Genomic DNA, 18,281 nt, shown 5'->3' with positions numbered 1-18,281 from the left:
CGCATTTACATGCCACGACTACTCGCGTGACCTTTGCTCAGACAACGTTAAGAGATGCAAGTCCCCTTCCTGAAATTCGAACATTCTGCACATCTTTGGTCCAATGTGTAAGGAACTGGCGACTACAAATCTCTAAACTATTCACATTATTATATTGCTTACAAATTAAAAAAAGTTACGTGCTTTCCTCAACTGTTCACCTCATAAAGTTCAAAAATGGGCAACCACAAAAGAGACACGTTATATGCAACAAAATTGCCTGCATAAAAATATTTTAAAACATGGTGTTTAGGTTTCAACAGCAGTCAATTTTAAAGTATGTGGAACACATCCACATGGCACAAATCAATTGTTTCTGAAAACACCGATTACTGTCTCTCTCAGAATTACATAACACACACATTTTTTTTCTCCTGAAAGTTTATTACGAACTCAAGGGTATGTCTTACAATTGAGGAAACATGGTAACTGGGATAAAGCAACATAATCAGACCTTGTCTTTCACACAAAGTATGCTGCCAACTGAGCCATCTTGTCCTTCGGAGGTCTCGGCTTGCCCCTGCTGCGCCCCCTGCCGCTCCTCCCGCGAGGAGCCCGGCTGCCTGGGGGTCGTGATACGGCTCGGTGTTTCTCGACCAACGGGGTGAAGTAAGGTGAACAGAAAACACAACCGCTCATCTCAGTTGCTTCCTTTGGCAGCTTCGTCTTATCCTGAAAGAACAGACATGCTATTACAATAGTGCCCAGATAAAAACATCACCAAAATCAAGAACAATGCTAAGCTAAGGAGATTCATAAAAACTGAAAACTACTTCCTTTCTTACATACAAGCAAAAATGACACATTTTTTATGTATATAAAGTTATTGAATCCACAGACAAATTTTCACAAGTCTGAATCTCATACCAATGAAGATTAAAGTGTCATCATCACTTTTATCTTTTGGTTTAAATATTTAGGAAAGAGTAGTAAATAGACCTATGAAAGTGATCTCAAAATTACATTTTAAGTGTAATCTGTAACAATTTAAACGCAGACAACTTTGATAACAAAGTTAAAAATCAGGATAACAGTAGACTCGGGCTTTCTAATTACCACAATCCATTAATATATTTAGACAAATACCATGCACCCCCCCCAATTTTTATATCTACCAAGAAAATAATTATTCAAATGAATTAATACTAAAGACAAATATGTGACATTTTAAGGACAAGTCACAATTACATCATGATTTATAACTCTGAAATAAACTTGCATCAGCCATACTGAGCACTTATATATATATATATAGAATGTAACCTAGGGAAGGGGGGAGCCACCGAGGTCAAGAATAAGTAGTAGCTATACCTCCTATACCTCCCAAGCGTCTACATGGAGTATAGTGGGACAGCTTTACTTCTTTTAATCACCACCAGTGGGCTAACATATGGCTCTGATACATTTAATTACATAATATTAGTCTCCTTCATACTCACCTGTCTGTATTCCACATTGACTAGCTGAGCACCACACACGCACACTCCCTCCTCAACAGTCACTTTTTGTGCATCATCAAACAAATGAATTATCACATCACACCTGTAATCATCAAAAAATTCTAAGTGACAAGTTTTTAACATCTATCATAACTTTCAAACACAATGTCCAATAATTTGTCTCAACCCCCAAAAAATTCTTCTTTGGTCAACTGGTTACAAATCCCACCTTCTATCTGAGATGTACCCTCCTCAAAACTTGCTAGCTATCCTACGTTTCCTCACTATCTCCAGGCAAATTCAGTGACAGTATCTGTCGATGAGGACCTCATACACGCATTTCCTCAGGGGCTAATACAACAAACCCTGTGGAACCACAAATTACTTCAATGTAAGATTTGAGATTTTCACAGCGGTGAGAATGAAGAATTCTGTCTTCTGGGATGATTCATCGCCCTGATGACGGAGGCAGTATGATCTCTGAAATGTTGGTAAACATCGACCAGACTACACAGCGCAACAACCCAGAAGACAGAAATCTTCAAATTACTTTCACATGCAAGAATTACCTGTTGCAACCAAGTTTCCACTTGGGGCCAGAGGCGGGATCGAGCACCAAAACGCCACCATCACACTCCACGCAGCTCGAGATGCCAGTACTGTTCAAGCCATGCGGGCATGTTGGATGAATGCATGAATTGCATCCGCTGCCTTTCTTCATCTCCCTGCAAAACAAATTATTACAGCTTGAACACAGTTTTAGAGCCAGACAAAACACATTTGTTTATGCATTATTTTCTGGTCTGCATAATACTTTTATCCAAAAACTAGTTTTATTCTTAAAAATATAATGAAAAATTGAGACGCACATCTTAATTTTCGAAGGACAGTATCCAGATAAGGATGATGTTATTATTTTGACAGATGTGTACTTTATATATATATATATATATATATACACACACACACACCAAAGAGGTTGTTTGTGCTGTTTACGGACATTCACTGTTACCTAAACTTGATTATGTACTGCCAGTATGACAGACAGATTTGAATGTAGTCACACATTGTAAAATACATTTTACAATTTATATAGCTGCATATTTTAATTTAAACCCATCGCCCTTCCGAATAGACCTACAGCTCTTGACAAACACATATATAATAAATATAATGGTAAGTAATGGAACCAATAAAAAATATGTACAATGTAACAACACATACAGGAAAGCTGATTTTAGAATCGAAGAAATACCTATGGCCTAATGATGATATATTGCTATTAAAACATGTAAAAGTAAAGTAAAGTAAAGTTTGTCCCACTATACGCCATGTAGGCGTTTGGGGTGAGTGGAGGTATAGCTCCTCTCTTCCTTGACCTCGGCACTAGATGGGGGTGAGTGGTCAGGATCACGCCCCGGCCGGCTTTACCCCCGGGAAAGGACCCCGGTACCCATTGTAGAGGAGGCTGGGTGGGCCCCAGAGCCGGTCTGGACGCAGAGGCTAGAGGAAAAATCCTCTGCCCCCGTCGGGGATTGAACCCCAGTCGTCCAGCCCGTAGCTAGTCACTATACTGACTGAGCTATCCCGGCTCAGCTATTAAAACATGTAAAAGAATAAAATTATATGCAAACTTGAATATGGAATTTAGTGTGTTGATAGAAAATATAACATACTAAATAGGATTTCCATATATATATATCAGAACAGGATGCTTGATATTTATGTATATGTACATCTCCAATACCAAAAAGGCTAATTTAAATATGTCCTTCTGAAATTAAAAGTTTCCATAGCCCTGGCTTACCGGAATGGCGGATGATTAAAACAGTATGGGCAAAAAGGGTAACTTTTGCCCTTAGCGCCGGCGGACCACGACAGCAACTCAAAGTCATCAAGTGGACACTTGAGTTCCTTGTAGATCCGGATGTTCCCATTTTGTGGCAGATTGTAAGTTTCATCACAGTGAGAACAGTGCATGCGAGATGGTTTCGCCTGGATGTACTTCATGTATCGTCGGCACTTACCACAACTGCAACACAAAAATAAATCTATCACAGCCATCATCTCTACATTAATTCCAGTAAATACAGTCCGATAGAGGTTGATAAGCACCATCATAAGCTGGGCCATGGAGTCGGAAGTAATTTTAGGTGGAGTCAGAGTTGGTAAAAATGTACTTACTCTGACATAAAACCTTAAGGAAATACCATTTTAACACTTTCGCTACCGTGTGAGCTGCTGGCGGCCTCGGGAGATTCAAAGACGTGTTGAGCCACATGGTGTGGGAAAAATGCTTTGTAACTTTGGCTCCAGTACCTTAAGAATACAAACTGTCTACAAATCAACAGATTTCTGCAATAACCATTACATGTATATTTAAATATAGGTTATAATTCTAAAAAGTAGCCTGATGATTAACGTGCTGGTGATGAAATCTCTTATGGTACCATTTACCATTTTAGTAGGTTTACCATTATTAATACATATTGAGCTTTTACGAAGGAGACGGAGCAGGAATCAGAGTCGGAGTGTACTCCACAGCCCTGGTCGTAAGTGTCTCACACTTTATAAATGTCAAAGCTTATTTACCACAATCATAAGAGCAGCCCGGGACCAAGAGATGGCAGTACTAACAGGATGTGGGAGGGTGGTCTGTGGCAGGACCACTCTCATCAAAAACCGCAAGAATCCAATGACGTACTGTGACATGGCGAGGAATCACCGCCATTAAATATGTGCTGCCAAAATGCTGGGCAGGGCCAAAAGCCACAAGCTCAGAAAAGGAGGTGTTCAACAGGGCCCCAATGGGATGGGTTGGGGAGCCTAGGGACGGTGATGGAGAAACCTGTTAAAAGGTGGACGGCAGCACCCATAGCCGCCGCCACCACCACAAAGAGGTACCTAGGACTCGGTGGCAGCCCCACCACTTGGGTGTAGGGTATGACAGGCCTAGTATGCTGATACCCGAAGCCAAGAAAATATCACTCGAGTTCATAAAGTGGACCCAGCCCCAGGCTGGAAACAGCAATGGATGGTTGATTGATGAGAGCTTGCCACTGAAACCAATCCACACACTCACATCATATGTCTTTCGCATCCAAATCAGTATTGCCCTCCCTTCATCTAGGCCCTTGAATTTTCAGGCAAACATTTTTATGTCTCACATCTTCCACATATGCCATTTATATGCTTTATTAATTACAGGATCACTGATACAGATAATCGCAACAAAAAACACTGAAATCTCCACACTGAAAAAATTAAACAAGACTCAAATTCTTGAACCTTCTACATAGAAAATTATTTATACAGACGTATACAGTGAAACCTCTATCCATCGTTCCCGGAACTATCGTTTTCCCGGATGCATCGTCCGTTTTGTCTGGTCCCGGATACATCCCATATAAAATAATGTTACATTTTCCCGCTTCTATCGTTCCTCGAACTATCGTTTTATCGCATCGATCGTTCAAAAATCTTAGTCCCGGCCCACAATTTTCCCGCAATGATCGTTTCTGAGAATTTAAAATGCTGGGTTTAGAGATAAATTAATACCGAAACACGCACAATGTTTTTGGAATAAACAGTAGCGGTAACCTGTTGTCGCCCAACCAGCACAGATTCTTTTGGAATGAGGGGTCAGCGGTGCAGGGGTGATAGTTGGAGTGAATGGCGGTGCCCATTGTCAGAAATTTTACGATTTTAATTTGGGTGCACTCATATTTCGTTCCAGCGATGCCAGATGGCATGTGCAGTTTGAATTTCTTTACAAATGCTTTTATTATAAGTACAAAGGAAAGGCGAGCGAAACTTTTTCATTCTTCTGGTTCATATCGTGTCTTCTACAGCTACGTTTCGTTGAGTTCGGCAGTAATAGTACTTCCATTTTTCCTGTTATAGTCCGCGAAGGTTGAGGGAGCGGTGAGGAAGAGGGAGAAACGATGAATGCGAGCCCGAACTTTGCCGAGTTTTGCCGAAGCACACGCTGCATTGGCAAAAGTGAAGTCGTTCTTTTATGCGCATAATATTAGTGAACGTGACGAAGAAAACATTTTGAACGTGGAAAGGGCTCTGTTTGGCCTAAAACGTAAAGTTTCGACAAACCAGTTGTCCATTAAAGACTTTTTTTGGTAAAAAGAAGTAACTTTGAAAGAGAAACATTGTTTTTTTTTAAATTTTTAATGCTTTCCCGCATCTATCGTTTTCCCGCATTCATCGTTTTTATTTCCCACCCCCGCCGAAAACGATGCATCGAGGTTTCACTGTATTTCATAAATGTAACTCATTTACCCCTCTGAGATCCAGCATATCTGTTGTATAAAGATGTTATAAAGAAAGTTGTTACATAGGAATTCTATATAAAAAAAAATTCAATAAACCGCCAGTAGTAGTAGTAAACAACTCATAACTAGATGGCTTACCGAACCCGAAGGGTCATCACCGAATTAACCGAAGCCCTCCAACAAAACCCAGTCTCCTTCAACTCATATCTCCCATAGAACCCGCCTGAGATTATCCTCCCATCTATGTCTAGGTCTCCCCAGCGGTATCTTCCCCTCAGGCTTCCCAACCAATACCCGGTGCACACCTCTTGTCCCATCCATGCGGCTACATGCCCCGCCCATCTCATTCTTCTCGACTTAACCACCCTGACAATACTGGGGTGGGGGGGAGTATAAATTTTTAAGTATTAAACACATCATAGCCAACAAAATAATGGAAAGAGTGACTAATTAACCAACTATGTAGAGCAGATATTGTTTTGAAAGCTGAAGGTCCCTCAATGAGAAGAAGAAAAAACCCCCCACCTTCTATGCAGTAGTTAAATAATGTGCTCACAAGAGCCTGTCAATAAACCCATTATCAAGTGAGGTAAATTCATAGAAGTTACGTTGCAACCGACAATTTTAGTTGCAGTAATCTTTTGGAAATAATGCTAGGGTCTCAGTGGAAGTGGTTATGGTCAAGACTGAACTAGGTTCTTACCGCGAGTGAGCTTTTCCTGATGCTGCAAGTGGAGAGAATGACACTTCAAACAGCTGGTCCATTCCCTCGATGTTCTTCACGAAATACAGAAACTTCTGTTTGAATATCTCAACAGTATGCTGCAATACGGCATTGAAGTTGGCCTGTCCCTGAGAAATAAGATTCAGTTGTTCCTCTACTGCAGACCTCATGGTAGGGAGTACAAGCTCTGGGTCAATCTAAACAATGACAATACACGCATTTCTTAGTTGGTCCGTTAACACAGTCAGAAGAACCAAATCAAAACTATTTGGTCCCATAAATACGAATCTTTTGTGACGTAATTCCATCTTTGTATGTAGGATTCGTGGTTCTCATGGCAGCGAGTGCAAAGACAGCCGTCTTCCTGGTTGTAGCGCCATGTAGCCTGGTAGAATTTTATCAACGTTTCAGATGACCTTGCTGCCTCCATCATCAACACAATGAGTCTCATCACTCTAATGATGACGTCATCAACAACCTCTGATAAACTCCATCAGACTACATGGCACTAAAACGCAAAATACAGCAATCTTCCATATTTATATGTTAAAACTATTTCATGTGATAGCCTAACACTGTAAGTTGTCAGCTAAGACACCAAAGTTATCTTAGTACAGCTACAAAAGCTTCACATATAGCTCATGCTTGCCATATTAGCTTTAGTGACTTCTCTGAGCAACAAGACACATGAAAAATACACAAGCTGCTACCGTGGAACAGTTTTAACTTATGCCAGACATGTAAGAAACCAATTCCCTGCACATATTAAACAGATCGCCAATAATTTACTATTTAAAAGGAAACTCTAGTAGTGTCTCATTCTGGTTGCTGATCTGTACTTTTGGTTATAAAGTTTCAATTCCTATGACATTTTTAACAGCAAGATTTGTATTTTTTTCATTTCTTCCTGTATTGTTATAATATGATGTATAAAAGCCTCAATCTGTTCTTAAAATTATATTTGGTGTAATCTTGCTTCATATACATTTTTCTCTTGTTTCTGTATGAGCTTGTATTACTAGACATGTTCTATATCACTGTAAAGTGATCAAAGGATGTATAACAATAATAATTAGGTTCCCAGACATTACATCCACACACCATTCCATCTAGTCAAATGTACGTTGGTCCTGTTTTTGTTTTATATTCAAAATTTACCTGCTCATAGCTTTTTCTGTCTGCTAGTATTATTGTTCAGTTCATTTTATTTCCACCCAGTCCTACCAGCAAAACGTGCAACTAAACCCCATCATTGCCTCACAGTAAGATTGTAGTGCTCTAACCACTGTGGAACAGTGCAACCTCTCAAAGTGTAACGAAAGACAAAACAAGGAAGAATTACATTGCAAATAAGTATTTCCAATGCCCTAAATTTATTAGTATCTAATGTCAGTATTGTATGTCATAATTCTGATGCGTTCAGTATCAGCTCGATAATTTAAATAATTACTTGTATGGCAATAACTGCAATTCTACTGCATTACAAACAATACTGTGGTAGCCAATAACTGTCCATTCTTCCGTTATTAGTACCGTAAGATATTATCGGAATAACGGAAGAAAAGTCTGGGTGAAAAATGAAATGAACACGTCCTTGGATAAAAAATATTAGACGAGCTGCCTGTGGACAAAGCATAACCGAGCATGAAACAAAATCAACATACAGCTGTGGATGTATGTGGGCAAAAATGTGCGAAAAGTTGTTCATTGACCACAAACAGTGGACAAAATGTCCTGGAAGCAATATTTAGTGTAAGGTAATACAGTGAAACCTCTATCCATCGTTCCCGGAACTATCGTTTTCCCGGATGCATCGTCCGTTTTGTTCGGTCCCGAATACATCCCATATAAAATAATGTTACATTTTCCCGCTTCTATCGTTCCTCGAACTATCGTTTTATCGCATCGATCGTTCAAAAATCTTAGTCCCGGCCCACAATTTTCCCGCAATGATCGTTTCTGAGAATTTAAAATGCTGGGTTTTGAGATAAATTATTACCGAAAGACGCACAATGTTTTTGGAATACGCAGTAGCGGTAACCTGTTATGTCGCCCAACCAGCACATTCTTTTGGAATGAGGGTCAGCGGTGCAGGGGTGATAGTTGGAGTGAATGGCGGTGCCCATTGTCAGAAATTTTACGATTTTAATTAGGGTGCACTCATATTTCGTTCCAGGGATGCCAGATGGCATGTGCAGTGTGAATTTCTTCACAAATGCTTTTATTATAAGTACAAAGGAAAGGCTGGCGGCACTTTTCATTCTTCTGGTTCATCTCGTTTCCAGCGGTTCAGGGTCTTCTACAGCTACGTTTCGTTGAGTTCGGCAGTAATAGTATTTCCATTCTTCCTGTTATTGTCCGCAAAGGGGGTTGGAGCGGTGACGACGAATGCGAGCCCGAAGCTTTGCCGAGTTTTGCCGAAGCGCACGCTGCATTGGCGAAAGTGAAGTCGTTCTTTTATGCGCTTAATATTAGTGAACGTGACGAGGAAAACATTTTGAACGTAGAAAGTGCTCTGTTTGGTCTAAAACGTAAAGTTTCGACAAACCAGTTGCCCATTAAAGACTTTTTTGGTAAAAAGAAGTAACTTTGAAAGAGAAACATTGTTTTTTTTTTAAATTTTTAATGCTTTCCCGCATCTATCGTTTTCCCGCATTCATCGTTTTTATTTCCCACCCCCGCCGAAAACGATGCATCGAGGTTTCACTGTAATTCTTTGCTGTTCAAAACAGATAATACCATTAATTTCTGCCAGTCTCATAGTACCAGACCACCTCTGCAGCAATATCAATTTGGAAGTTTATATGTTATGTAAAAAAATTATGAAAATTTTCATTCAGACCTCAGAAAGGTGACTGAAAATCGCAAGTAGAATTGAACAATCACCCATTCACTATTCATAAAGTGGCAGACTCCCTGCAGATTGGTCATAGTTCTGATGACACAGTATTTTTCTCTAAAACGTTTGGTATCTACCTCAAAGTTCACGATTATGACAAAGACAACATTAACTAAGAAAACATTTATCACAATTCCACACATAACTGTGATTTTTTCTCATGCCATTACCTACCTTCTGATAGCCATGCACGAGAATGATGCCAAGTGGTGTGGGAATTAGGCGACGACCAGAAGCGACGGTAACATAATTTCGTTGGCTGATGTTGGAGATGTGGACTGGAATGGAAGCATCTGTACCAATCCCATGCTTCTCCATCAGCGTAATAAGCTCTGCCTCAGTAAGATAGTCTGGCGGGCAGGTATGACATTCCACCAATTTCACCTGCAGAGTCAAACCTCAAATTAGTGACTGAGAATAAATAAAAACGAATTTCATTAAATTATATCTATGATAACAATGTATTCGGGTTTTCTTTGCCTCCTGATACATCTATTACAGAGATAACTACACCAGTCCTCAACATATTGAAATATGAGGCAGAATTCGCTCAACACATCAGTTCCAACACTTGCCACGTCTTCACATGAAACAATGCCAAAAAGGGTTTTGTGTTGGTGGTTTAGTAGCTGTAAATATAACCACGGAGGCGCCAAACAGCTGATTCACTTACATCATGTATTTTGGCCATCTCTCCTTCAGTAAAGGGAGGAACCGTCTCATTCTTGCCAAAAGCCTGCCAGTGCATGACCGTGGTATAACCAGGATCCAGAAGAGTTTTGCCTGTGCAAGTGAATGTCTCAGTCCCAACTTTGAATGACACCTTTGTGCTCAAATACTTGCAGTCTCGCGATACCTGAACAGTAACCATATCATGGCGTCTCAGATGTCAATGAATAAATAAAATAATGGTCACATACATAAAGCAAATAATCATCCATACTGAAGATGTTACACACATGTATCAGATATTACAGGCAACAATTATATACATAAAACACATTATATATATTCACGCAAACCTATTTTAAAACCAACATGCTCTGACAGAAGTGTGTCATCATCGGGTATTATTAATTCTGTTCACAGATCTAGTTCATTAGTACAATGGAAAAATTGATGTACAAAGTGAAAAAGAAAGTATGTGAACCCGTGAAAAATGACATCAGAAGCTAAGGACATTACATAACAACGAACTCTATGATATGTACGGATCACTTCATGTTGTTACGATACACAAATCAAGAAAGCTACAGTGGGATCAATATGTGGTTAGGATGGCATATATAAGTTAGTAAAAATGAGGTGGGGAAACTGAAGAAATGGGAAGAAAGAATTAAGATTGCTAAAGGAAATCAACTCTGACGTCAGAGGTATACTACAGTGAAACCTCGATGCATCGTTTTCGGCGGGGGTGGGAAATAAAAACGATGAATGCGGGAAAGCATTAAAAATTAAAAAAAAACAATGTTTCTCTTTCAAAGTTACTTCTTTTTACCAAAAAAGTCTTTAATGGACAACTGGTTTGTTGAAACTTTACGTTTTAGACCAAACAGAGCACTTTCCACGTTCAAAATGTTTTCTTCGTCACGTTCACTAATATTAAGCGCATAAAAGAACGACTTCACTTTCGCCAATGCAGCGTGCGCTTCGGCAAAACTCGGCAAAGCTTCGGGCTCGCATTCGTCGTCACCGCTCCAACCCCCTTTGCGGACAATAACAGGAAGAATGGAAATACTATTACTGCCGAACTCAACGAAACGTAGCTGTAGAAGACCCTGAACCGCTGGAAACGAGATGAACCAGAAGAATGAAAAGTGCCGCCAGCCTTTCCTTTGTACTTGTAATAAAAGCATTTGTGAAGAAATTCACACTGCACATGCCATCTGGCATCGCTGGAACGAAATATGTGTGCACCCTAATTAAAATCGTAAAATTTCTGACAATGAGCACCGCCATTCACTCCAACTATCACCCCTGCACCGCTGACCCTCATTCCAAAAGAATGTGCTGGTTGGGCGACATAACAGGTTACCGCTACTGTGTATTCCAAAAACATTATGCGTCTTTCGGTATTAATTTATCTCTAAACCCAGCATTTTAAATTCTCAGAAACGATCATTGCGGGAAAATTGTGGGCCGGGACTAAGATTTTTGAACGATCGATGCGATAAAACGATAGTTCGAGGAACGATAGAAGCGGGAAAATGTAACATTATTTTATATGGGATGTATTCGGGACCGAACAAAACGGACGATGCATCCGGGAAAACGATAGTTCCGGGAACGATGGATAGAGGTTTCACTGTATATCCAACAGTAAGCTGTTGTGGTAGCAGTGTTAAAATGTCATGCTTTCATTCCACACTGTTCTTGTAATACGAAAACCTTACATTTAAAACATACTGACATGAAAAAAAGCTACATACTCTTAAGAAAAACTTCATCTACTATACAGGTAGCCCTCGATTTACACCAGGGATGTGTTCCTGGACGAACCGGCATAAATTGAAACTCTTTTATAATGTAAATCAATGGGAAATCAATGACATGCGTTCCCAGCACACAAACATTGACGAGTAATATAATGGCATTACATTTAAAGTTCTGAAATAACGTAAATAAAATAAACGGTCTTTAAGAAATACATTTTATACACTTACAATCGGCAATTCGTTGGTCCCCAAGATTGACTGCAATTCTTTCATGTGATTGATGTATACAGTCATCTGTTCTGTTATGCGATAGTCGCATTCATGTAAGACGCGTAGTAAAAATAACCCCGGTACCTCTGCAGAGATTAAATTAGTCCTTTGAAAGTTTAAAACGCCAGGAATGAAATTGCTTAAGAGCAAACTCGCATATGCAAAAGTTTCTTTTACCGATTCATCGATCTCATTGGAGCAAATTCGCGTTAACGAAACATACATAATTGCAGAGATGACTGTTTATAATTTTTATTCAAATTTAGCGATGTAATAATTACGATTTAGTATAAGAATCAGTATGAGATACATTGTAAAACGTTATAAATAATAGTATTCTTCTTCTTCACTTTTTGACTTGCTGGTTTCAATATCAGCATTATTCTGAATCGGCGCAAATCGAGGACTACCTGTACTTAAGAGTGGCTTTGAATGATTATGCATTTTGAGTTTTCATGCATTTATATGACTTCACTGTGTGTCTTTCAATGCCATCATTGGTCTTCTATGCACATAATAGTATATTCAACTAACAAAAACAGACAGTAGCTCTTCAAAAGTCTTAATTGTTAAAAACGTGTCACTTGCAGGTGCAAGATTATAGCAGTTTCTATATCATGAATCATCAACTGATAAAAAATCAACAGGTACTGTCTCGGCACAGTATTAACCATCAATGAATCATCAACTGATAAAAAATCAACAGTTACTGTCTCGGCACAGTATTAACCATCAACAAATTATCTATAATTTCTTAGACAAACTCTGATTAGCTGGTACCATGGCCCAATATTCCATTGGTACACAACTCAGCCTTAAAATACATAATATACATGTATTATTAATTTAATTCATAGTTTCATACACTAAAAAATGACTTACTGTGGCAATAAAATGACGAGTAATGTAATCGTACAACTTCCAGGAATCTCCATCAAGGTCACTACGGTTAGCGAGCTTCATCGGAGTTATGGGGGGATGGTCACCAGCATCATGACCCTTCCGTGGCTTGTTCATCCCTTCTGCTATGATATTTGCCACCTCAGATCCCCACTCAGAGCTATGCTGCTGCTGTTTCAATGCACCTCTGCCAAACAGGACACAGTGCAATGCAACATAATGTTCAGAAAAAATATCATAATAAATAAAATGAGATTATGACCTGTAAAACTAAACAATGGTTCAATTTAGAAGTTAACTAAATTCTAGTAGGTATAAAAAAACTTCCAATAACCATCACTGAGGTTTTACAGTGGGATGAATACTATCTTAAACATGTCAGTACTCACAACAAATCAAAATTTTCTGGATAGTGCGTAGTCTCAGTTCGGGGGTAACTGATGTAGCCTTGGATGTAGAGTCGTTCAGCGATCTGCATAGCATGATGAGGTCCCACACCAAGACCTGAGCTGGCTACTCGCATCAACTCAATCGTGTTTAAAGCCTGGGGACGCTGTTTGACTTTCTCTTTTGTAGTTATAGAAGCAACTCTGAAAAACAAGAATTGAAATAAAAGTAAATGTAAGGAGATACAAAACTAATCCTGAAGATAATGATTGTTGGCAAAGTGGAAAATGAGGTCATACATTCCCACACAGAGTCTTATAATTTCGTGATCTCTTAAATATGTAATCCCGACTTTCGTCATAAAAGGTTGTTCTGAGATTTTAACTCCTCTTTTACGCTATATTTTCAACCTTAGTTTATCAAGTGGGAACTTTCCTTTGTTATGGAAGCGAGCGGCTGTTGTGCCAATTTTTAAGAAAGGCAACAGCGCCTTAGTATCTAACTATAGGCCTATTTCGATCCTTAATAACCTCTCCAAAATTTTTGAAAGCATTGTTCATGATCACCTTTCCTTTTATTTCAAATTCAAATTACACCCCAGTCAGCATGGTTTTTGTAAATCAAAATCTACGGTAACTAATTTAGTTACCTACCTTAATGATGTTCAGCCGTCTGTTTGTTCACAGGGACAGATCGACTCTGTGTATTTTGATCTTAGGCAGGCCTTTGATTCAGTCCCGCATTCTATTCTTTTGAAAAAGCTAAATAAATTTGGACTATCTTCTCCTTATGTCAAGTGGTTCCAAAGTTATTTATCATCCAGATCTGCCTTTGTTCGCATTTTAGGACAGTCTTCTTCTTTCTACGCGGTGTTATCTGGAGTTCCACAAGGCTCTACCTTGGGACCTCTCTTATTTAATATTTTTATTAACGACCTTTGCGACAAAATTAAGTATTCTAAATTTCTCTTATTTGCCGATGACTTGAAACTATATCACGATATTAAATCTGTGCATGACTGCAGAGCTCTTCAAGCAGATATCAATTCCGTACATGAGTGGTGTAATGATAACAATATGGAACTTAACATAGAGAAAACCAAAATTATATCGTTCACACGTAAAACCAACAGTATCCATTTTAATTACATTGTTAGTGACTTTTTAATCTTGCGTACAAATTGTATAAAAGATCTTGGTGTTTTGTTAGACAGTAAACTGTATTTTCACTGTCATGTAAATTGTGTTCATTCCCAGGCACTAAGGACCTTAGGGCTTATTCGTTTTATTACTTATAATTTTTCCTCTTTAGACAGCCTTGTTGTTTTATATAATGCTTTAATTAGGTCAAAGCTTGAGTATGCCTCGGTCGTTTGGAATAATCTTACACAGACAGATTCTAATAAATTAGAAAATATTCAAAGAAAATTTGCCAGTTTATGCAATTACCGATTTTTCCAGTTTAATATCCCCCGAAAATATGAACTGATCCTATCTACTTTAAATTTTAGAACACTTTATTCCAGACGACGACATCTCAATGCGTTATTTCTTATTAATGTATTTAAGGGCAAAATAAATTGCCATTCCATTATGGACGCTGTTGGTTTACGTGTGCCGGCGAGGCAAATAAGAGAATTTTCTACTTTTAGTGTGAGCAGTGCACTAAGGCATAGTCCTTCAGCCAGGTGCGTCATCGCTGCAAATGACGTATGTAAATCTTTGGACGTATTTAGCACAAACATTGTCTCCCTTGAGCGAACGTTCTCAACAAGGGAAATGATCTAGCTTGGTTATCTGTCTTTTTATATTTTTTAAAGTTTTACAATTATATTAGTGTTCCCTACGTGGATTATTTTGTTTTTATTTATATTCCTTCATTTTTTGCTCTGTGTTAATATTGTTTCTATTTTGGGTTTGCCTGTACTTGGCAGTTATATTTAATACTGTATATTTATAAGTTTAGTTAATCCGTTTGTGTAAGATTTTTAATTTTTAATTTTTATTTCACTATTATTGTATATATTATCAGTGTTTGCCTGTTATTGGCTTCTTGCTGTTGGCAAACACGTAAATAAATTAATTGAATTGAATTGAATCTCTTTTATTTTTCCACATATTTCAAAACTATAAATCAGAAAGGACAAATCCTTCCAAGATACTTAATTTGTACACAGTACCTCATTTTAAATGCTTCACCACCTTACAAACATAATTTCACATACATTTGTGTTGAGTCTTAATCTTAAAACATACAGGACAAAGAACAGAAGTTTCACGTGAAATATAACCCATCAAAAATGTGCTTAAACATAAGGAAATCATGATTATGATTCTTTCTCCAACAATTCTACCACTGAAGAATGTACAAATATTTATCTAATTAAAATAAATCAACTTTATATAAAAACACTAGGGTAATGGCCCATGTACGCAAAAAAATCTTGGTGATGTGCACATCATGCAGCCCCTAATAAAATATATTTGTTCTTATGCTTATTAAATACATAAGACCAATGAAGGTCTGTACATCACCATGGACTGGTAAAGATGTGGTATGAAAGTGCTCTTTACCACTCAAATTAACTCACTCCTGGTATCCAGTCACAAAAATGCTCAAGCAGTCCAGGCTTAACACCAATGGAGAGCAGGGACAAAGAGTATGTGCTTCTGACTCCACCCACCAGTTGTGATTGGCTAGGGTCCGGCCATGATTACTGGCCTGGCAGGTATATACATGGGAGACAACTACATAACCCGGTCAGCAGAACCCTGATGATGGGGACAGGGACAGTCCCTGAAATGTTGGTTTTATTGTTTAACCATTTGTGGCTGATCACCGGAGAAGATTTTAGTGAGTTATGTCGCCGTGAAAGCTTCAAATCATATATCTTATGACATTAATTATAATTTATCCTATTTCAGCGCATAAACTCCACAGGACTCAGAATACCTTCTCCCCTGTCTTCAATGCCTTCAATTATTGCCTTTTATTATTTTGGCTTCTGCCCAAATAACTTGGCTGAAAAAATGAAATAAAAATTTTGCTTACAGTCAACGAAAGGATATTGATGATTATGATATAATGATGACTGCCCTGAACACAGACCTTGCAGCTTAACACTTGGTTCCTTATCCAAGTTTGGTCATTTACCAGAATGTTCAGACTACAATACCCAACATAAGATAAAAAATAATTTGTCATGAGAAGACAAAATATTTCTCTTTCAGAATGTATTTTGAGCAAGTAATTTCCACCAGTGTTGCTAGATGGTGTATGTTGCGATTCACTGAACAAATTTAAAACCACAAATCTTCAGTACGACAGAACAGTAACTTGCTCCTGGACCACACGATCCTCAAATAAGATTTTAATGCAAAAAAGTGGGAACCAACAGTTTTTGGTTAATGTCAAAACGAATAGAACTTTTGAAGTATGGGGGTACAGAAAATTTAAAGCTAGAGCCCAGTAGGATTTAAGACAGTTGAAATTGGCAGTAACCAGTTTAATGTACTTACACAGCTTCTTCAAATTCCTTCACCTCTAGCATAAACATCGTGGCTATTTCTTTCTCAAAAGATCGAACTCTTTCCCAGTCAAGAGTAACTTCTCGTCCATCACTTGTCTGAACTACAAGCTGAAATACAAGTAAACGCAATGTCACAGGCAAATAAACAAGTTAATGCAATGTATTTACCAGCATAACACCAAATTCTTTAAATTAAAACAAGGGCAGGACAATTACAGTTTTCTTCCCACAATATGAAATTGGTTACATATGACAACCATAAATTAGTGGACAAAAAACATTGGTAACCGGTTCCAGCATAAGCGTCTAAGTAATGCTTCTTGAAACCATACACTCCTAAACATAATCCTATCAGTTTAAATGTCCTTGGTCTGTGAGTTATTTTAAAAACGCACCATCACAAACTTTTAGATCTGAGCTAAGAAGGCTGTGGTATCCTGTGCATGCCTGACACAGCCTAAACTTACAAACACTGCAAAATTGGTAACACATGACTAAAATGAGTAATGCCATTCATGTAGAGTTTAAACAAAGTTGATCACCAGTAGCGGGTTTTAAAGACTGACTATGTTAAGCATCGAGCTCATTGCATTTTCGATTTACACACAATACAGGCCTACAACGCAAGGGTTGTCTTTCATTTTGTGTATCAACAGTAGAGCAATTTTAGAAGCTTTTAATTCTGGTGTGTGTCAGTGGATCCAGTTAAATATGTAGGTGCAAAATGACCATACAGGTTTAACAAGGTTTACAATTAGGTCTAAGCTTCTGCATGAATTAGTTCAAAACAGAAAAATTTAGGTTACATATAAGTTCAAGATTTTAATGTCATTAAATCTATTATGTATATACCACAGACATTTCATTTATATTTCCTGAACTGAAATATTTATAAAATTGAGTTCTACAATAATAAAATGGTAACCCCACATTTTGCAGAAAGCTTTAGGAAGAGAAAATAAATCCTGTAAAGCCTAAAATGTGTCATTTCAGTGCTGGTGGAAGACAAATAAACAAGAACAGCATATATTCAAAAAAAGCGGCAGATTTAGAAAGAGGAAAAATTACAAAAATTGTATTTTAATATGTAACTTCTCAGGATAAATCAGTCTTGGTATGAAGATGACCAATCAAATGTTGAGATAAAAAATACAATGGAGGTATACCTCCACTCCCCCCACACACAATCACAGTGTGGTGTTTAATTAAGACTGACAAATTCAGCTTCCATTTTAACTTACTTGCAAGACCCAGTACAGTTCTGGTTTAAATGTCTGAATTTCATCATGGCGCTGAACACAAAAACCCAGAGTTGGAGTCTGGCAGGGACCATATGAAATAAGCGATGCATCCAAATCCCCATATTTACCCTG

At 38.2% G+C, this 18,281-nt stretch overlaps 2 protein-coding genes across 4 annotated transcripts in view; one reads left to right on the top strand and one right to left on the bottom strand.

The window, feature by feature from the left end:
- The window catches only part of Top3beta (DNA topoisomerase 3-beta), a 120,374-nt gene that overhangs the window by 91,239 nt on the left and 10,854 nt on the right, over positions 1-18,281 (bottom strand). For both annotated transcript variants that reach the window (XM_087347870.1, XM_087347869.1), the window contains exons 5-15: positions 18,150-18,278; positions 16,898-17,016; positions 13,382-13,582; positions 12,975-13,179; positions 10,061-10,243; positions 9,562-9,771; positions 6,468-6,685; positions 3,286-3,510; positions 2,048-2,203; positions 1,479-1,581; positions 494-711 (exon numbers count right to left, since the gene is read on the bottom strand). In XM_087347870.1, the coding sequence (XP_087203996.1) occupies positions 502-711; positions 1,479-1,581; positions 2,048-2,203; positions 3,286-3,510; positions 6,468-6,685; positions 9,562-9,771; positions 10,061-10,243; positions 12,975-13,179; positions 13,382-13,582; positions 16,898-17,016; positions 18,150-18,278 (1,959 nt within the window). In that variant the 3' untranslated portion in view covers positions 494-501. The remainder of the gene's footprint in view (positions 1-493; positions 712-1,478; positions 1,582-2,047; positions 2,204-3,285; positions 3,511-6,467; positions 6,686-9,561; positions 9,772-10,060; positions 10,244-12,974; positions 13,180-13,381; positions 13,583-16,897; positions 17,017-18,149; positions 18,279-18,281) is intronic.
- The window catches only part of LOC147873974 (uncharacterized), a 36,555-nt gene extending 18,274 nt beyond the window's left edge, over positions 1-18,281 (top strand). For both annotated transcript variants that reach the window (XM_087347550.1, XM_087347549.1), the window contains exon 2: positions 1-18,281. This exon is cut by the window's left edge. The gene's annotated coding sequence lies outside the window, so the exon portion shown is untranslated.

This window comes from Zootermopsis nevadensis, unplaced genomic scaffold, assembly GCF_977971745.1.
Source record: "Zootermopsis nevadensis isolate Lab colony 2312 unplaced genomic scaffold, Znev_1.0 Znev_ptg000012l, whole genome shotgun sequence".
In the NCBI taxonomy this organism is placed as follows: Eukaryota; Metazoa; Arthropoda; class Insecta; order Blattodea; family Termopsidae; genus Zootermopsis; species Zootermopsis nevadensis.
The sequence above is the reverse complement of the archived record's forward strand: the minus strand, read 5'-3'. Positions and strand labels throughout refer to the sequence as shown.